The sequence below is a fragment of the Dendrobates tinctorius genome, unplaced genomic scaffold (assembly GCF_039654945.1).
Source record: "Dendrobates tinctorius isolate UK_male_01 unplaced genomic scaffold, ASM3965494v1 ptg000122l, whole genome shotgun sequence".
NCBI classification, from domain to species: domain Eukaryota; kingdom Metazoa; phylum Chordata; class Amphibia; order Anura; family Dendrobatidae; genus Dendrobates; species Dendrobates tinctorius.
Window position 1 is genome coordinate 1,773,976 of NW_027361790.1, and position 14,904 is coordinate 1,788,879.

Below are 14,904 nucleotides of genomic sequence, written 5' to 3' on the forward strand. Positions count from 1 at the left end.
TTGCTACTTATTTTGATGGAAAATTTAGGAAGCTTTCAATTGAAATTAAAGTTCATGTGTTTCAACATAGCACTCTGGAAAGTGATTAAGTTCAGATTATCACAGGACAAGAGAAATAAAGAGCTGCTCCTCCAAAAAACAATTGGTGCTTACAAATCAGGGCGCGTGTTTGAATCCTGTATGAACACTGTCTTTTCTTTCTCTAAAATCATGTTTAGTTTCCTGATAGCCCCTTACTACTTTCCCGAGGCTCCACTCAAACGTCACTTTTTCACGTGCAATTTCTATTCACAGATAGAACTTGTATCTATCATAATCTTTGGGGCTGTTCACATCTCTATGTATATTCGTGGACCGATTAGTTCACACCAAATCACGGAAACATGTCTAGTTTTAAAGTCATAAAGTCATAAATCAAACTGCAAATTCATAAAAAAAAACTTTGATGCCATATGTGTTCTTTCCTTGTTTTTAATGCTGTAATGGATAGACAATGGTTTACAATATTTTTTATACAAGAAAATCACTGATTAAATGCTGATGGTAAAACCTAACACACTGGCCAAATACTGATGAAACTCGGATCAAAAACACTGATAAAAATCATACCATACCAGAAAATTACTGACTTCTGTATGAGGCCTAGTGGTGTTTTTTATGGCAGACATTAAAGTTGATTCTTCTGACACACTGTCTTTTTATGCCACAATCCAAATTTCTAAGTTGCTGTTGGAAGCAGTGAGCAATAATCAGAGTCCTATAAAGTCAGCATCCAATCAGTTAATGTCTTGGTTTCTAAAACATATACAATATTAGGGGATTAAGATACATATTCTGTAGGATCCTTAAGCCAGGCATGTGGATTATCATCTGGGACATTCTGGGGCAAACACATAAGTGTTCTCTACTTATCAAGAGTAGAAATGTCCATGATGATCCTATGGGTAAATACTAGTGATGAGCGAGTATGCTCATTGCTCGGGTGATCTTGAGTATTTTGGCGTGCTCGGAGATTTAGTTTCTATTGCTGCAGCTGCATGATTTGCGGCGGCTGGACAGCCTGAATACATGTGGGGATTCCCTAACAAACAGGCAACCCCCACATGTATTCAGCCTATCCAGCAGCTGCAAATCATTTAGCTGCGGCAACAGAAACTAAATCTCTGAGCACATCCAAAACTCAGAGATTACCCAAACAACGAGTATACTTGCTCATCACTATTAAATACCTTTGTGTATCAACAGTGTGAGAAAACAAGGTTTAGGATGTACTCTACGACTAAGGGCACACTAGTGCCAGAAACACGTCAGAGTGTTTCCTGCTAATATGTGGAGAATGGAGATTTTATTTTTTTTATGTGAAATAAAGACTTAAAGAAATTTTAAAACAGAGATGCCTTCCTTCCTCAAACATTTTAATGTTTAGGAAAAATATGTTTTCATTTATATTTTACATAATGAGTGGTATTTTGGCAAATAAACATTAATCTTATAGACTTATAGGCCATGCAGTGCTTCTCTATGGATTTAAATATACAAATAGCCTCGATTTTCCACTTGTCAATTTGGGACAGCTTGTTGCCATGCAGTAGGCATTTTCATTTTTTTATTTTAGCTTTCTACTAGAAGAGTGTATCTCCTGGTCATGTGGCGGACAACCAAATGCAGGACTGATTACAAGACACAGGTGTGATATGTGTGCAGTCACTGTAACAACCCGAGCACCTGAGTGTCCACCACATGACCAGGATATTTATTTCTGCTGGAAGTAAATCATGACTGTTTCTAATGAATGGCTCTAAATCTTGATTGTGAAAATTGTGAAGTGTTGATACCGAAAGGATATTAGAAATTTCAAAAATGAATATAACGTATGCCATTAACAGGCTGAATTCAATGAAACCATAATATCTTTGTTGGTATTTTCCATCCATATTCAATGTCATGTAAAAATTCTTATCCCCTTATGTATATAGCACCAACATATTCCACAGCATTTTACAATTCAGGTCCTACCTAGACAAAATCAGACATTACATACTGTAGTACAAGACTAATTAACAATACAGTGAGGGCCCTGATCATAAGACCTTACAATCTGTGAGGAAAATCTAAAAGATAAAGGTGTTTAAGTTGTATTTCTACCTTAAACATTTATATCTTGCTTTGTCTGGAAACCTCCACCTATCTGGCTCCATTAGAAGTGTATAGAGGGAGCCTTGAGTAAACCTCTCCATTATTTTTCTCGATGCAATAGTAGGGGAACTGCCTCACCAAGTGAAATACAGTAGTGGTTGAGGACCCCCATTCTGGAAGTAGCTGTGGGTTCCCAAAATATACAGCATATCTTATGGATTTTGTCATGGGTAGGACATGGTTAATGTCCTGTTCTCACAGGGTTAACTTTTGCCGGCCTCTCTTTTGATCTGGGAGGGGTATTTATTCTCACTCCAGACTAGCATTCTCTGTCAGCTATACTGTTATTCTGGCTGTGTGTCTGACTGACCCCCCTGGTGTGCGTGTACTGCATTGCTTGTTTGATTCCCGTGTATGACCTGGCCTGTCCCCTCACTCTGAACTCCATCTCACGTTTTAGGTACTATTGTCTTCTCTGGTTCTGACCTCCTGGCTTAGCTATTGTTACTCCGCTACCGTTTGCCCCTGTTGTACCGTCTGTTGCCCGTTCTGGTTTTCTGATCTATTGCTACGTCCTGACTATCCGCTCTGTCTAACCCTTTGGTACTGTCCTGCTATCTCATGCATTGACCCCGGCTTGATCTGGTTTCCGCCCCTGTCTATGCCCCTTGGTAACTTGTCCCGTAGTTACCTTTCTAGGAGTTTTTCCTGCAGCTCCTAGCTCTGTGGAGCTTAGACCATGCCCCCAGCAGTCACATGCTTCAGGTTCTGATAGTTTGAAGCACGCATTGTCACCGCAGCTGCCCTGCTCCACAGGTATCTTTGAGCACGTTTTTTTTGTACTCAGGACACGCGCACTGGCTCAGTGAACAAGTGTAGTGTGGTGTTCCTGACAGATTTATTATAAGTGCTTGTGGTGGGCATATCACTTTAACTCCCTCATTCTATATTTTTAATGTGCCTTTTAATAATATTTTTAATTAAAGTTCTTATGCAACTGTAAACATATTCATCATTATTTACATGATCTAAGCTGTCAATGCTGCAACGCTCTGGTCGACGTTTATTAAATAATAGCATGATTTGCGCTAAATCTTTAGTAGTCTTATTTTAACTCCAGCATTGCATATTAATTAAATTTCACACCTTAATTATTTATTTTGTGCAAATTATGCCAGCATACAGTTTTAAGTACACTTTCCAACTGTATATAAGAGAGAGAGACTAATGGGTCTTGTAACTTGATATATTTGGAGAACACATTTACAACAAAAAAGTCACAAATTGTGCAAAATGTTGTGTACAAAGTCAATGATAAATGTCCCACTCCATGTTCTAGGTGTAAAACCTACCTGTAGGGGTCATTTCTACAAACTTATTTCATATTTCGTGTTTAAATTTAGTTGCACCCACAGCATGTACCACCAATGGAAGCCATAGATGTACATTGGTTAAACTTCTTTTGCATATAAATAAAATTGGAGCTAATGTGGCTAGGATAGATTTATTTTTTACTGTGTTTAATTCTTGTATTCCATTTCATCTCAAGTTCAACTCCATTGTATTTGGCTTTTTAGGAATATGTATACCGTGTGGATCCAACTTCCAATTTAGGCTTATCCTCAGATGCCATCACCAGTTATAGTATTGGTGATGTAGTTAGATCAAATAACACTGAAGTGCCTGAAATGTTACCTTGTGGATATCTGGTTGGAGATAATAATATCATCACTGTGATCCTAAAAGGTAAATTATAGATATTATTATTTATATTTATTTGGTGTATGCATAAGTTTATTGGAATGAACTGTCACATGAGTTACTACGTATAACTTAGTTGGATAATAATGGTAGAGTTAATATTAGATTTTCCTTGCTGTAAATGGCATAAACCTACTGTAGATTTATACATCCAGATAGAATTATCACCATTTGAGTAATGCCTGAGAGAAGTTCAAAGATCTGCCAAGTTATCATCATCAGTATTTTTAGTTACCTATATAACGATGTACAGAAATTTACAATTTGTAGAGCAAAGCCCCCATTACACATAGCGATATCGCTAGCAATATCGCTTTAACGTCACCGATTTTGTGACGTTATAGCGATATTGCTAGCGATATCGCTATGTCTGATACTTAACTCCGACCAGCTCCCCTGCTGCTCATCGCTGGTCGCGCAAGAAGGTCCTGGATCATTTCTTGCCAGGCGCTTCCTGCTGTGCTTCCTGTGGCGCCGACGAGCGATACGTGGACACGGGCGGGAGGACGTCAGGATCGCCGCGTCTGACAGGTAAGTAGCGACCCCCGACCCCTGCAATGTCGCTGGTGAGATCTGCCTGTGTGGCAGCTCACTAGTGGCCACTTAGCGATGCACCAGCGAGCCATATCGTTGTCGGGATCGCTGGTGCATCGCTAAGTGTAACGGTACCCCTAGAAGAGACTCACAAAGATGAGCCCTCTCCATTTGTCCATAGGGTACATGCACACAAAGGTTTATCTAGGACAAACAGCTTCAAACTAGGCACTGTGCACTCAAAAGGCTGCAAGAAATGCTTCAGAATTTAAAACTCTTCAACACCAAATCAGGAAATGAAAAACTCTTCAAAAAACTTCTGAAAGGAGCATTTTTTTAAGCCGTTTTGAAGAGATTTGGGACATGTCTTATTTAATTAAATGTTTTTTGCTGTCTTTCGATTGGACAGTGCCAAGTTTGGAGCATTTTCCATCCATGATAGGCTCTTACTTTCCTCCCATCAGTGACATGCAACCTACTTTTCTCCCATCAGGTGTTCCTCAAATCTTGAAGCAGAAACAAATGCTCAAAATGCTAAACATATGAACAGCAAAGTGGTTATACAACAGAAATGAATAGGAAGAATCTTTCAACAATTTTTGAGCAATTTTTCAGGTGTTTTTAGAGCGATCCCTTACCACCTAGACATTACACATTGAGCAATTAATTCTAACTACTACTACATTATTCTGCCATATGCACCTTCCAGACAGTATCAGATGATTATTGGATTTAACTGAAACTAGACACCACAGAACAGCTAATTGTTTAATTAGTTTAAGTTTAAGATGATGGTATCTTCATGAAATTGTCTCATGAAAGACAAATCACAAATTACATGTAAACACAACCATCAAAATAGCTGCTATAGCTATAGGATTGCTTAAGCAGAGACATGGCTGTGTTTGTAGTTTGGGGTTAAACTTGGCTCTGAATGTAAGTTAGAAGGTAATTAGTGAGAGATGCAATACAATATGACTGCAGGATGTATAACATATTGGTATACACAAGAGCTGTGGACCCCCGCAAACAGTAGGCTGGCTGTAGATGAGACTATTTTGAAAAGCGTTTACTTTTATTGCATCAATGCAATTAAAGAGAGCCTGTCTGAATCTTCTACACCCCAAAACCTTATAGCACTGTGTAGCCCTTGAATAAGATAAGCAAGTTCAAACTTTTATGACTTCAAAGTGTTGCACCATCAGTGAGAAATCACGTTTTAAAGTTCTGTATATTGTAGCAGGTGTTTCCTACCATGTATTGGAGCCAACGACTTGTCACTCAACCAGCGGAGAATAGTGCTAGGCAGGTAATACAGCGTGAGGCTAAGGAGATGTCATTCTTCATTTCCCAATGCATTTCCAGACACTTACACAGAACTTTAATATATGATTTCTTACTGCTGATTTATAGCTTTGGGGTCATAAACAGATCAACTTTGATGGGACACAAGTTTCTGACAGGATCCCTTTAAAACAGTTGCCAAAGGTAATCATGATCTTTCTTTTTTCATCGTAAAGAAAAAAAAATAATAGACCTTAATTTACAAAATAATATTACACTGTTAATGTGAAATATTACAGAAGGGTTCACTAGAGATAAGCAAGAGGAGCCCAGGATGCCTGCAGTTCTCACTGCCCCGTTCCGACTGCCGTGGCATACCATAGAGAAGAATGGGCCAAAATAGTTCGAATCTCTTTGGTCATCTCCAGAGTTTTCTCAATGTAATTATATTTCTGGGGCATGTTCTAAAGTTATTTTCTTTTAAGACTGTGTGCTACACTACTCTGTAGTGTGCTGATTAATGTACATGCAGTATTTTACCTAGAAACATAACTTAATTTTGGAGAGTTGGATCCGAGTTAAGTATGATTTTTCTTTCCTAGGTGTAGAAGAAAACAGCTTGGACAGTTTTGTGTTTGATACGCTTATTCCTAAACCAATTACTCAACGTTACTTTAATTTATTGATTGAACATCGGAGAATTATATTATCCGGACCCAGTGGAACAGGAAAGACATATCTGGCTAACAAACTTGCAGAGTATGTTGTAAATAAAAGTGGCAGAAAGAAAATTGAGGAAGCAGTTGCAACCTTTAATGTGGATCACAAATCAAGTAAAGTGAGTAAACAGAAATGGTTTTATGCATGCCTTCAAAGACTCCAGAATAAGGAAAGTAGAACAACTTTAAACAAACCATCACAATCGGGAATATGCTGTCCAGCACATCATATTTTTTACTAAATCAACCTGTGCACAGAAATAGAAATGAAATGTTGCTGTAGAATGAGGGCGGTGTTTTCCTAGGAATTTTATATGTGATTGTGTGTAATTAGACACATGGTTGGGAAAGGATGTGGTATTTAAGGGGGAACTTAGTATTGAAGGGTATGCAAAGACTAAGAGCTATAGTTCGAAATGCTACTATTCCCACATGGGGGGTTATGATTTTTTTTACACTGTGTGACCATTGTTTTATGAAAAATATTTTTTCAATAAAATGTTTTTGAATTTTTTAACGGACTTGTTTAAGCAGGATTATACCTTGGATCAGTGTTTCCTACACTCCAGTCCCGACATCCAACAGATCATGTTTTTTTTATTCCCTTAGTAATGCACAGGTGAGAGAACCTATGACAATTTCTGATGCCTTGATAATAATTCCATCACCTGTTCCATACTAAGGAAATCCTGAAAACATGATTTGTTGGGTACATGAGGACTGGAGATGGAAATGCTGAACAAAAGGACTCAAGAAATTCAAAGTATAAACTGTAGAGAACATGTACATGATAAATTATTGAACCTTTCAGTGGATCTCTGTCCTTAAGTGGTGCCATGCAACAGACACTCCCGCAGCTATACTGCACCAGCAGGGTGATTGACATGGTGCCCCAGAGCACCCATTCTGCAATGTTGAGCCCCCATGACAACAGCCCACTCCACCCCTCATGAACTGAAAGGAACTAAATACTTACATTCTACATGAGCTAAGAGCAAATATAGGAGGAACCCCTCTGTGGTCTACTGCTAATTAAAAATGCTTGTATCAAATGGGAGGAGTACTTGTACCAAGTAAAACAAAAGGAGAGGGACAGACCATGCAATATAATATAACTGTAGAGAAAGGCATGGACTACAAGAAACTTAGTGATCCAGTGCACCACAAGGGCAAGCGATCAGCTCTAAGGCAAAGCCCCATGGCTCCAGGTGACATCACCCCACAGGTTAAGAGGTGAAAGACCATTCAATATATCATAGACTGAGACGTGGAAGGACAAAGGTTTTTTTTTTTGGCTTCTTTCACTTGGTGTTTTTGCTGTGTAGTAGCTATTATTACTGTGTTGCCGTACCTATAGGATGGTGTGACATGGAGTCATGGATACCATCAATGCATGGCCAATTAAGGCTACGTCAACAAGGTCAGTAACCGGAAGCGCTTTGTCCGCTCTGTCCAAAGCGCCGCCGGCTTTTGAACGGAGGTGATTCCGCATGTGTTCATTGAACCGTGCAGAATCACTGCGTCCTATACATTGCACTGGTGATATTTATCTTGCAGAGACTCACGTCTCTACAAGATGAATAGACATGCTGCGGTCTGGAAAGAAGCGTCATGTGTGCGTCTCCCCAAGTGAACCGCGTGCGCCAGTGCACACGTAGTAGGCATGGGATATCTTGAAATCCCATCCACTATGCTGTAACATCTGGATGCTGTGGGTTGGACGCTGCGGATGTACGCAGCGTCCAACCTGCAGCTTTTACTGACTGTGGGAACGTACCCTAAGATCAGGGACCCACAAAGAGGTTTCCATTTTTCTACTGGCTAGAATAATCAAACCTACAGAGGAAAATGAGTTCAAAATGCCCAAGAAGGAAGGACATATAAAGTTTTTTCTCCAATATGAGTCACACAAAAAGGTTTTTTTGGCTAGAATATTGCAGCATTCTGTGGTGATCCATCAAGAGCAATATATACTTTAAAATGGCATACTTGAGCTGAGCATAACAATCGCATAATTTAATTTTCCAGTACTGATTGTATACCTGAAATACAGTGCTAGTACTGTTCTCATCTTCTCTCCGGGAGCATACTGCTACCAGGCTCAATGCTTTGCAGGGGGCAGTTCACTCATTAGTATTGAGTGTTCGGACTGCCAACATTTTCACGCCACTAGCCCAAACCGAGAACTTTCCCATCCTGTTAGCAGAGACAGCTTTGCATCTGCAGCATTGAGAAGAGCAGGTCGCTAAGGCTGGTCGGATTCAGACAGTTTCAGAATAGTATGAGCAGGCTGTAAAGCACACAGCATGTTAGCAGCACATACTGCTTACCTAGGTAATCAACCACACAGAGACTGCAGGGTAGCTGGTTAACCTAGTTAACGAGCTATACAATATAGAAATAAAAATCTCTCTCTGTTTTTCAGAACGAATAGGATTTTTAATAAGAGGTAAATTTCAGATTCCCTTTAATGGGAACCTGTCATACAATTCATGCTGCCTTAACTTATTCTCAGCTCCGGTTATGGATATTCTAGCTATGTGTTTATTAGAAAAATATTGTGCAGCCAGGCTCAGATTCTTGCTGTCCACAATTTTGGCAGCGTGAATCACGTGACCGGTTCCCTATTAGCCATTCCTTATGGTGTTCTCATAATATTTCCTCTAAAGTGTACCTCCTATTACAGAATCCCTCATACATGACTCATTTTTCTATATTATGCTCCATTTCTATAATACACATCAGCTATTACTGCCAACAAATAGAAGAATCTTCGTTGCCTGTTGCTACACTTACTGGGGGTTGATGGAAAACCCATCAAATTATTGACACTCTAAGAGCCGTCACTAATGCATTTAGAAATAAATCATGCTTTTCAATGTAGACTCATCCCGTTGTAATCTAATCTAAGTGTTCACATTCTCATGCCTATATGAAAATGTGACAATTATTGTTTCCTTGTAACCTAGCTACAGTACTTGAAGAAGGTTTTCAAGTGGATTTCTAACTACGACATGCATAGGTCTGTATGCTGATTAGGATAATAAGGCGACTTCTCTGCTCTCCTCCATGCTTAGGTCATTACTGCTTTTAGTTCGAAGTTTTCAGTCTATAACAATGTATGAAGTGGATATTTTGTTATGTTTGTAATGACACAATAATTAATAAACATTTTATCTTTATCTTTTTTGTCTTTATTTTATTTTTAAGGAGTTGCGTCAGTATCTAGCCAATCTTGCAGATCAGTGCAATGCCGATAATGATACTGACCCCCCACTAGTGATAATCTTGGATAATCTCCATCATATAGGATCGCTTAGTGATATTTTCAATGGATTCCTAAACTGCAAATACAGTAAATGGTAATAATTTTGTTAATGAAACTATTTCCTCAATGCTATATTTTCTTTTACATTTTTATTAACACATTGAGAAAATGTATTTGTGAAAAAAGTTAATGTATCTTCACACCAATTCATTAAGGCGTTTATGCCAAAATTCCGTGAAAAGCTGAAAAATTTTGGTTCAACTTGAAACTGCAGCAAAATGTTGCAACTTTTGGCGTTTTTTCCATCATACTTGGCCAACTCCATCAAACTGGACAGGGACTGGAGCGTGGCTTAGGCCCCTGTCTAATTCTTCAATATTCACGCATCTTCGGTGGCATTAAAAGTGTTGCCCACTACTCAATCAACCCTTTCTCAATGAATGAAGAAAATGGTAATTTTTAGCACCAATTAAAACCAATTCCTTTTGTTGAAACTTGTTTAAAGGTATGTTCCCATGGTCAGTAAATGCTGCGGGTTGGACGCTGCATACATCTGCAGCGTCCTATCCGCAGCAGCCAGATGTTACAGCATAGTGGATGGAATTTCAAGAAATCCCATGCCCTTTATGCGTGCACCAATGCCCGCGGCTTCCCATGGTGAAGGACATGTGGTGGATTTTTCCAGACTACAGCATGTCTATTTATCTTGTGGAAACGCAAGTCTCAGCAAGATAAATTTCACCCATACAATGTATTGGACGTGGTGATTCCGCACGGTTCAATGAACACATGCGGATTCACCTGCATTCAAAAGCCGGCAGTACTTTGGATGCAATGGACATGTGCTGCAGTCAAAACGTTGCGATTACTGACTGTGGGGACATAGCCTATAAACACAACTTCAAGATAGAGGGAAAAGTGGAGGCAAGAAAGATATTTGATGAAGAGGTGCATCCTCTTTCACTGGATTTAGTTGTCAAGTCAGGACAAATTTCCGTGCTCTGCAATCCAAGATACCGCATGAGATGAGCTGGCTTTCACCTTTCCTTTATTAACCCTTTCTCAATCCCTACGTTGCTGGTGTCATTCCAGTGATGTCAGCAATGGCTCTCCAGGGGCTTGTGTAACATTGTTATGCCACGCAATCCCTGCAGCCATTCAGTGCCAGCTTCACTCTCCTCTTCTACTGATGTACTTCACATCTGGAGGAAGTGAGAGCTGCATCGGTTCTCTCATTTCCTACAGATGTCTTGATTTGTCAAAAGTAGAGTGAATCTGGAATGCTGATGCCACAGGAAGTGAGTATAAGTCTTATTATTTCACTGGGAGAGGAAGGAAACAGCGGTTGAGAAGGTGTCTACTAAATAGTTGACAAAACCCTTAATTTCATCAGAAATGTGTTCAAGTATCTGACTGGAATAATATTATTCTTACGGTGGCTTTCAGAGGCACACACCAATTGTAAGGTGTGATAAATTCATTAAGAGACCTCCAAATTAATTTTTCATGCCTTACTCCAGCAGTTCTGATCATTAAACTTGGTGCTATTGTGTTTCCTCCAAAGAATGTTCCTAGAATATATCTGGTATTGAAACATTTAAGTGAAGGCTGGTTTACCTACAGATTCTAGAACCACAATTGTAAGATAGAGAAAAGAAAGGGCAAAAAATAGGTAGAAAGACAAAAATGAACCACATATATGGAAGACTATGCATTGTAATCAATGATCAGTTCCTAATAGCCCAGTTGCTGATTTTCTTCCGGTAGCAATTTATCATACTATCTCCCATATTGGTATCTCTGTAGTGTGAGTATGATAGATACCACTAATTATATACGATGGGACTAGATATTAATATTTTGTGATGTTCAGCTTCTAAATATTGTTTTATTTTGCAATATACTGTAGAATCCATTCATGTCAGGATGATTGTTTATGAGGGTTTTTCTTTACTTGTTCAGCTTTAGAAATGAAAAATGGCTCTAGAGTGCATGAACATGTATACCTTTTATATATATCTTTCCTGTATCTTTTATCATACACCAGTACTACCTGTTCGTATATTTATTTTACACAAGTTGCATTAGTCTTAAATAAAAGCTGTATATTGTCATTTTTTTAAGGTTCCTTTCATAAATGCAGCCTAAAATGTAGCAGGTATATTGGAGATCTTCTGCAGGTCCAATGAAATATAAGTGATCTGCTAAACAAAATGTTTTTTAGTGTAATATTAGATCTCTAATATAAAAAGGGCAGAACAGGACAAGTGGACATATTGATAAATACATAAAATGTAAGATAGATAGATAGATAAACATATAAAAATGTAAGAAAGTTGCAAAGTTAGAGAACACTCTCCTGGAATGGCTCACAAATCCTGTCCCTTTATTGCCACCTTCCATTATATGTTCTTTTTATGGGATCTCCTAAATGAAACTATATCTGACCAAATTTGTATAGGTTTATTTTGCATCTCTAGTTTTCTCTGCACCTGTGAGGTCAATGGCAAATTTATGCTTGGTTACTATTTCTTGTGGAAAAATTAGCTGTTCGCTATAGTTCCCAGGAGAAGACAGATGATTGCTGCTCTGCGTTTATCTTGTAAGGAGTTGTCTAGCCATGCAAAAACGAAAAATACCTACAAAGTTGTAAAATAGCAAAAGATGACATACTAACTTTACCTATCCCCTGCTGCTCTGGTTTGGATACTTCTGCACCTCTGCTGGTCTCCGTTTCTCCTGCTCTAGTGGTGATGTCTCAACACTGGCTGTACAGATCACTGCTATGGCCAGTAATTGGCTGCAGTGTTCACATACTCATTTTGGGACTGAAGAGGGCTTCCTGTGTCAGCTTATCATTAATAGAGATGAGCGAATTTGTTCGGATTCGGTTCCGAATATGATTGGAATCGAATATTGTTTTTGTAATATTCGTCGAACACAGCCGAGCATCATCAGAGTCAAAATGACCAAATATGTTCAGAACCGATCAAAAGACAGATATCATTCGAATTTGGCTTGAATATGTCAAAATCAGATTTGGGGACAAAATCCGAACAAATTCGCTCATCTCTAATCATTAATGCTGTGTGTGATTTGGGGTAATGATGACTACATATTGTAATAGCTAGGCCAGCTCCCTTCCCCGTGATGGCCTTTCATGGAAAGAGAAAGGGGGCTGGCTAGATTCTGAAGTACACAGTCAGATAGCCCCTTAACAGACACAAGCCTTAATTCATGTAAAAATGTATTGAATAGTATTCAGGCTCATTCATTCTGTATTTTTTATATGTGCAAATTCATTTTTTCATTCTCCTTGTTTTGTTTTCCAGCCCATACATTATTGGAACAATGAACCAAAGTATTTTATCATCTCCAAATTTAGAATTACACCACAATTTCAGGTAATTTTGTTGTGTTTAATATAATAATGTTTGTAACAAATATTTGTGAAACTACTTTGTCATGTAAAAAAATGAAATTACCCATTTGTTGTTATGAAGGAAGAACATGGAATGCTTTTAAAAAATTGTGATTTAAATGTCAGTTCTAGGAATATGCAATTAGTGATGTTGAATTTGTTGTTTGGTCAAGTTTTTTATATTTATTTATTGTACTCATTTATATAGCGCCATTAATTCCATAGTGCTTTACAGACATTATTGGCACTGTCCCCGATGGGGCTCACAATCTAAATTCCCTATCAGTATGTCTTTGGAATGTGGGAGGAAACCGGAGTACCCGGAGGAAACCCACACAAACACGGGGAAAACATACAAACTCCTTGCAGATGTTGTCCATATATAAATCAAATTCTTTTTTTTTAGGTGGGTGCTATGTGCTAACCACATGGATCCAGTTAAAGGTTTTCTTGGAAGATACTTGAGAAGGAAGCTTATTGAAATGGAAATAGAAAAAAGTTTAAGGAACAACGATCTCATAAAGATAATTGAATGGATTCCTAAGGCATGGCACCATCTCAACAGCTTCCTGGAGACACACAGTTCTTCTGATGTCACAATTGGTAATAAACTTCACTGAAGATCACACGTTTATGCCAAGCCCAGTACATTGCATGTAATATGTTATTTTGCTAAATGATAGGTTTTCGTGCTGCATACAACCAAAGAAAATGAGACATACATGAACAAACATGCCTTGTTGTCCAGTCTTGATCTCACTGTTTTATAATGGGACAAGTAAGACATGGTTGGCCATATACAACCCTGTAAAGATACTGTCATTAGGAGGCTGAATCTAAATAATATTGTATTTAGAATCACCATGTACTTAGTTACCAAGTTCATTTTCACTGAAACTCTTTAGAACATTCAAAGAGACGGTTAAAGGCAAAGTTACGTATTGGCGCAATGTTAAAAATAAATTATTATACAGGTTTAAGTTTAACAGAGTTTTTCTACCTTAAATGCTTGTGTTCAGAATCCTGTGACACCATTAAATCATTATTTCAAAACTATTAAGTTAACCCCTTCTATAAGAAGGGTGATCACTTAATTATGATTAAGTCATGATTTTGGGATTGCAGGGGTCCAATAGTTTGGACCCCATGTGAACAGCAAGTTAACCCTATGATATCAAAAGCCAATAACGTACCATCTTGGGGATAACACTTTAAATGTAGCCTGCCAGCACAAAATGACTTTTCAACCCAAGTACAGGCACGCGGTGCACCCTTGGCATGGCCAAACAGTTCAATGCCTTCCCGCCTACATGTTTTCTCTCTACCTCCACTGCCCTTTGATTGACAGCTCTTGCTTTATAGAGCCAGAAAATGGCTGAGCTGGATGGAAAACAACTGCAGGCACCGTAGAGTCGGCTAACCCGGCCGCAAGACGACAGGACAACGGATTGGTGGCATAGTGACCTTGACACTACCCGGAAACAGCAGGCGTGCTGGAACCAGGCTGGGCAACAGGGAGTCCCCGTGCCAAAGACACTGCCGAGAACCAGGTGACGGTGCTGGAACCCAGATGGGTAGCAAAAGCTACAAGAGCCAATGGCACTACCGAGGAACAGCTGACGGTGCTGGACCACGGTTACTAGGCAGGAGGTACCTGTGCTAGAAAGCACTACCAAGGACCAGCTGACGGTGCTGGACCTCGGATACCGAGATGGAGGCACCTAGGCCAAAGGCTCTGGCGAGAACCAGCAGACAGTGCTGGAACCCGGGTGGGTAGCAGA

General features: G+C 39.1%; 1 protein-coding gene across 13 annotated transcripts in view; it reads left to right on the forward strand.

The window, feature by feature from the left end:
• The window catches only part of NAV3 (neuron navigator 3), a 1,131,823-nt gene that overhangs the window by 1,077,563 nt on the left and 39,356 nt on the right, over window positions 1-14,904 (forward strand). For all 13 annotated transcript variants that reach the window (XM_073541506.1, XM_073541497.1, XM_073541495.1 and 10 more), the window contains 5 exons: window positions 3,714-3,882; window positions 6,318-6,553; window positions 9,645-9,796; window positions 13,035-13,106; window positions 13,530-13,726. In XM_073541506.1, the coding sequence (XP_073397607.1) occupies window positions 3,714-3,882; window positions 6,318-6,553; window positions 9,645-9,796; window positions 13,035-13,106; window positions 13,530-13,726 (826 nt within the window). The remainder of the gene's footprint in view (window positions 1-3,713; window positions 3,883-6,317; window positions 6,554-9,644; window positions 9,797-13,034; window positions 13,107-13,529; window positions 13,727-14,904) is intronic.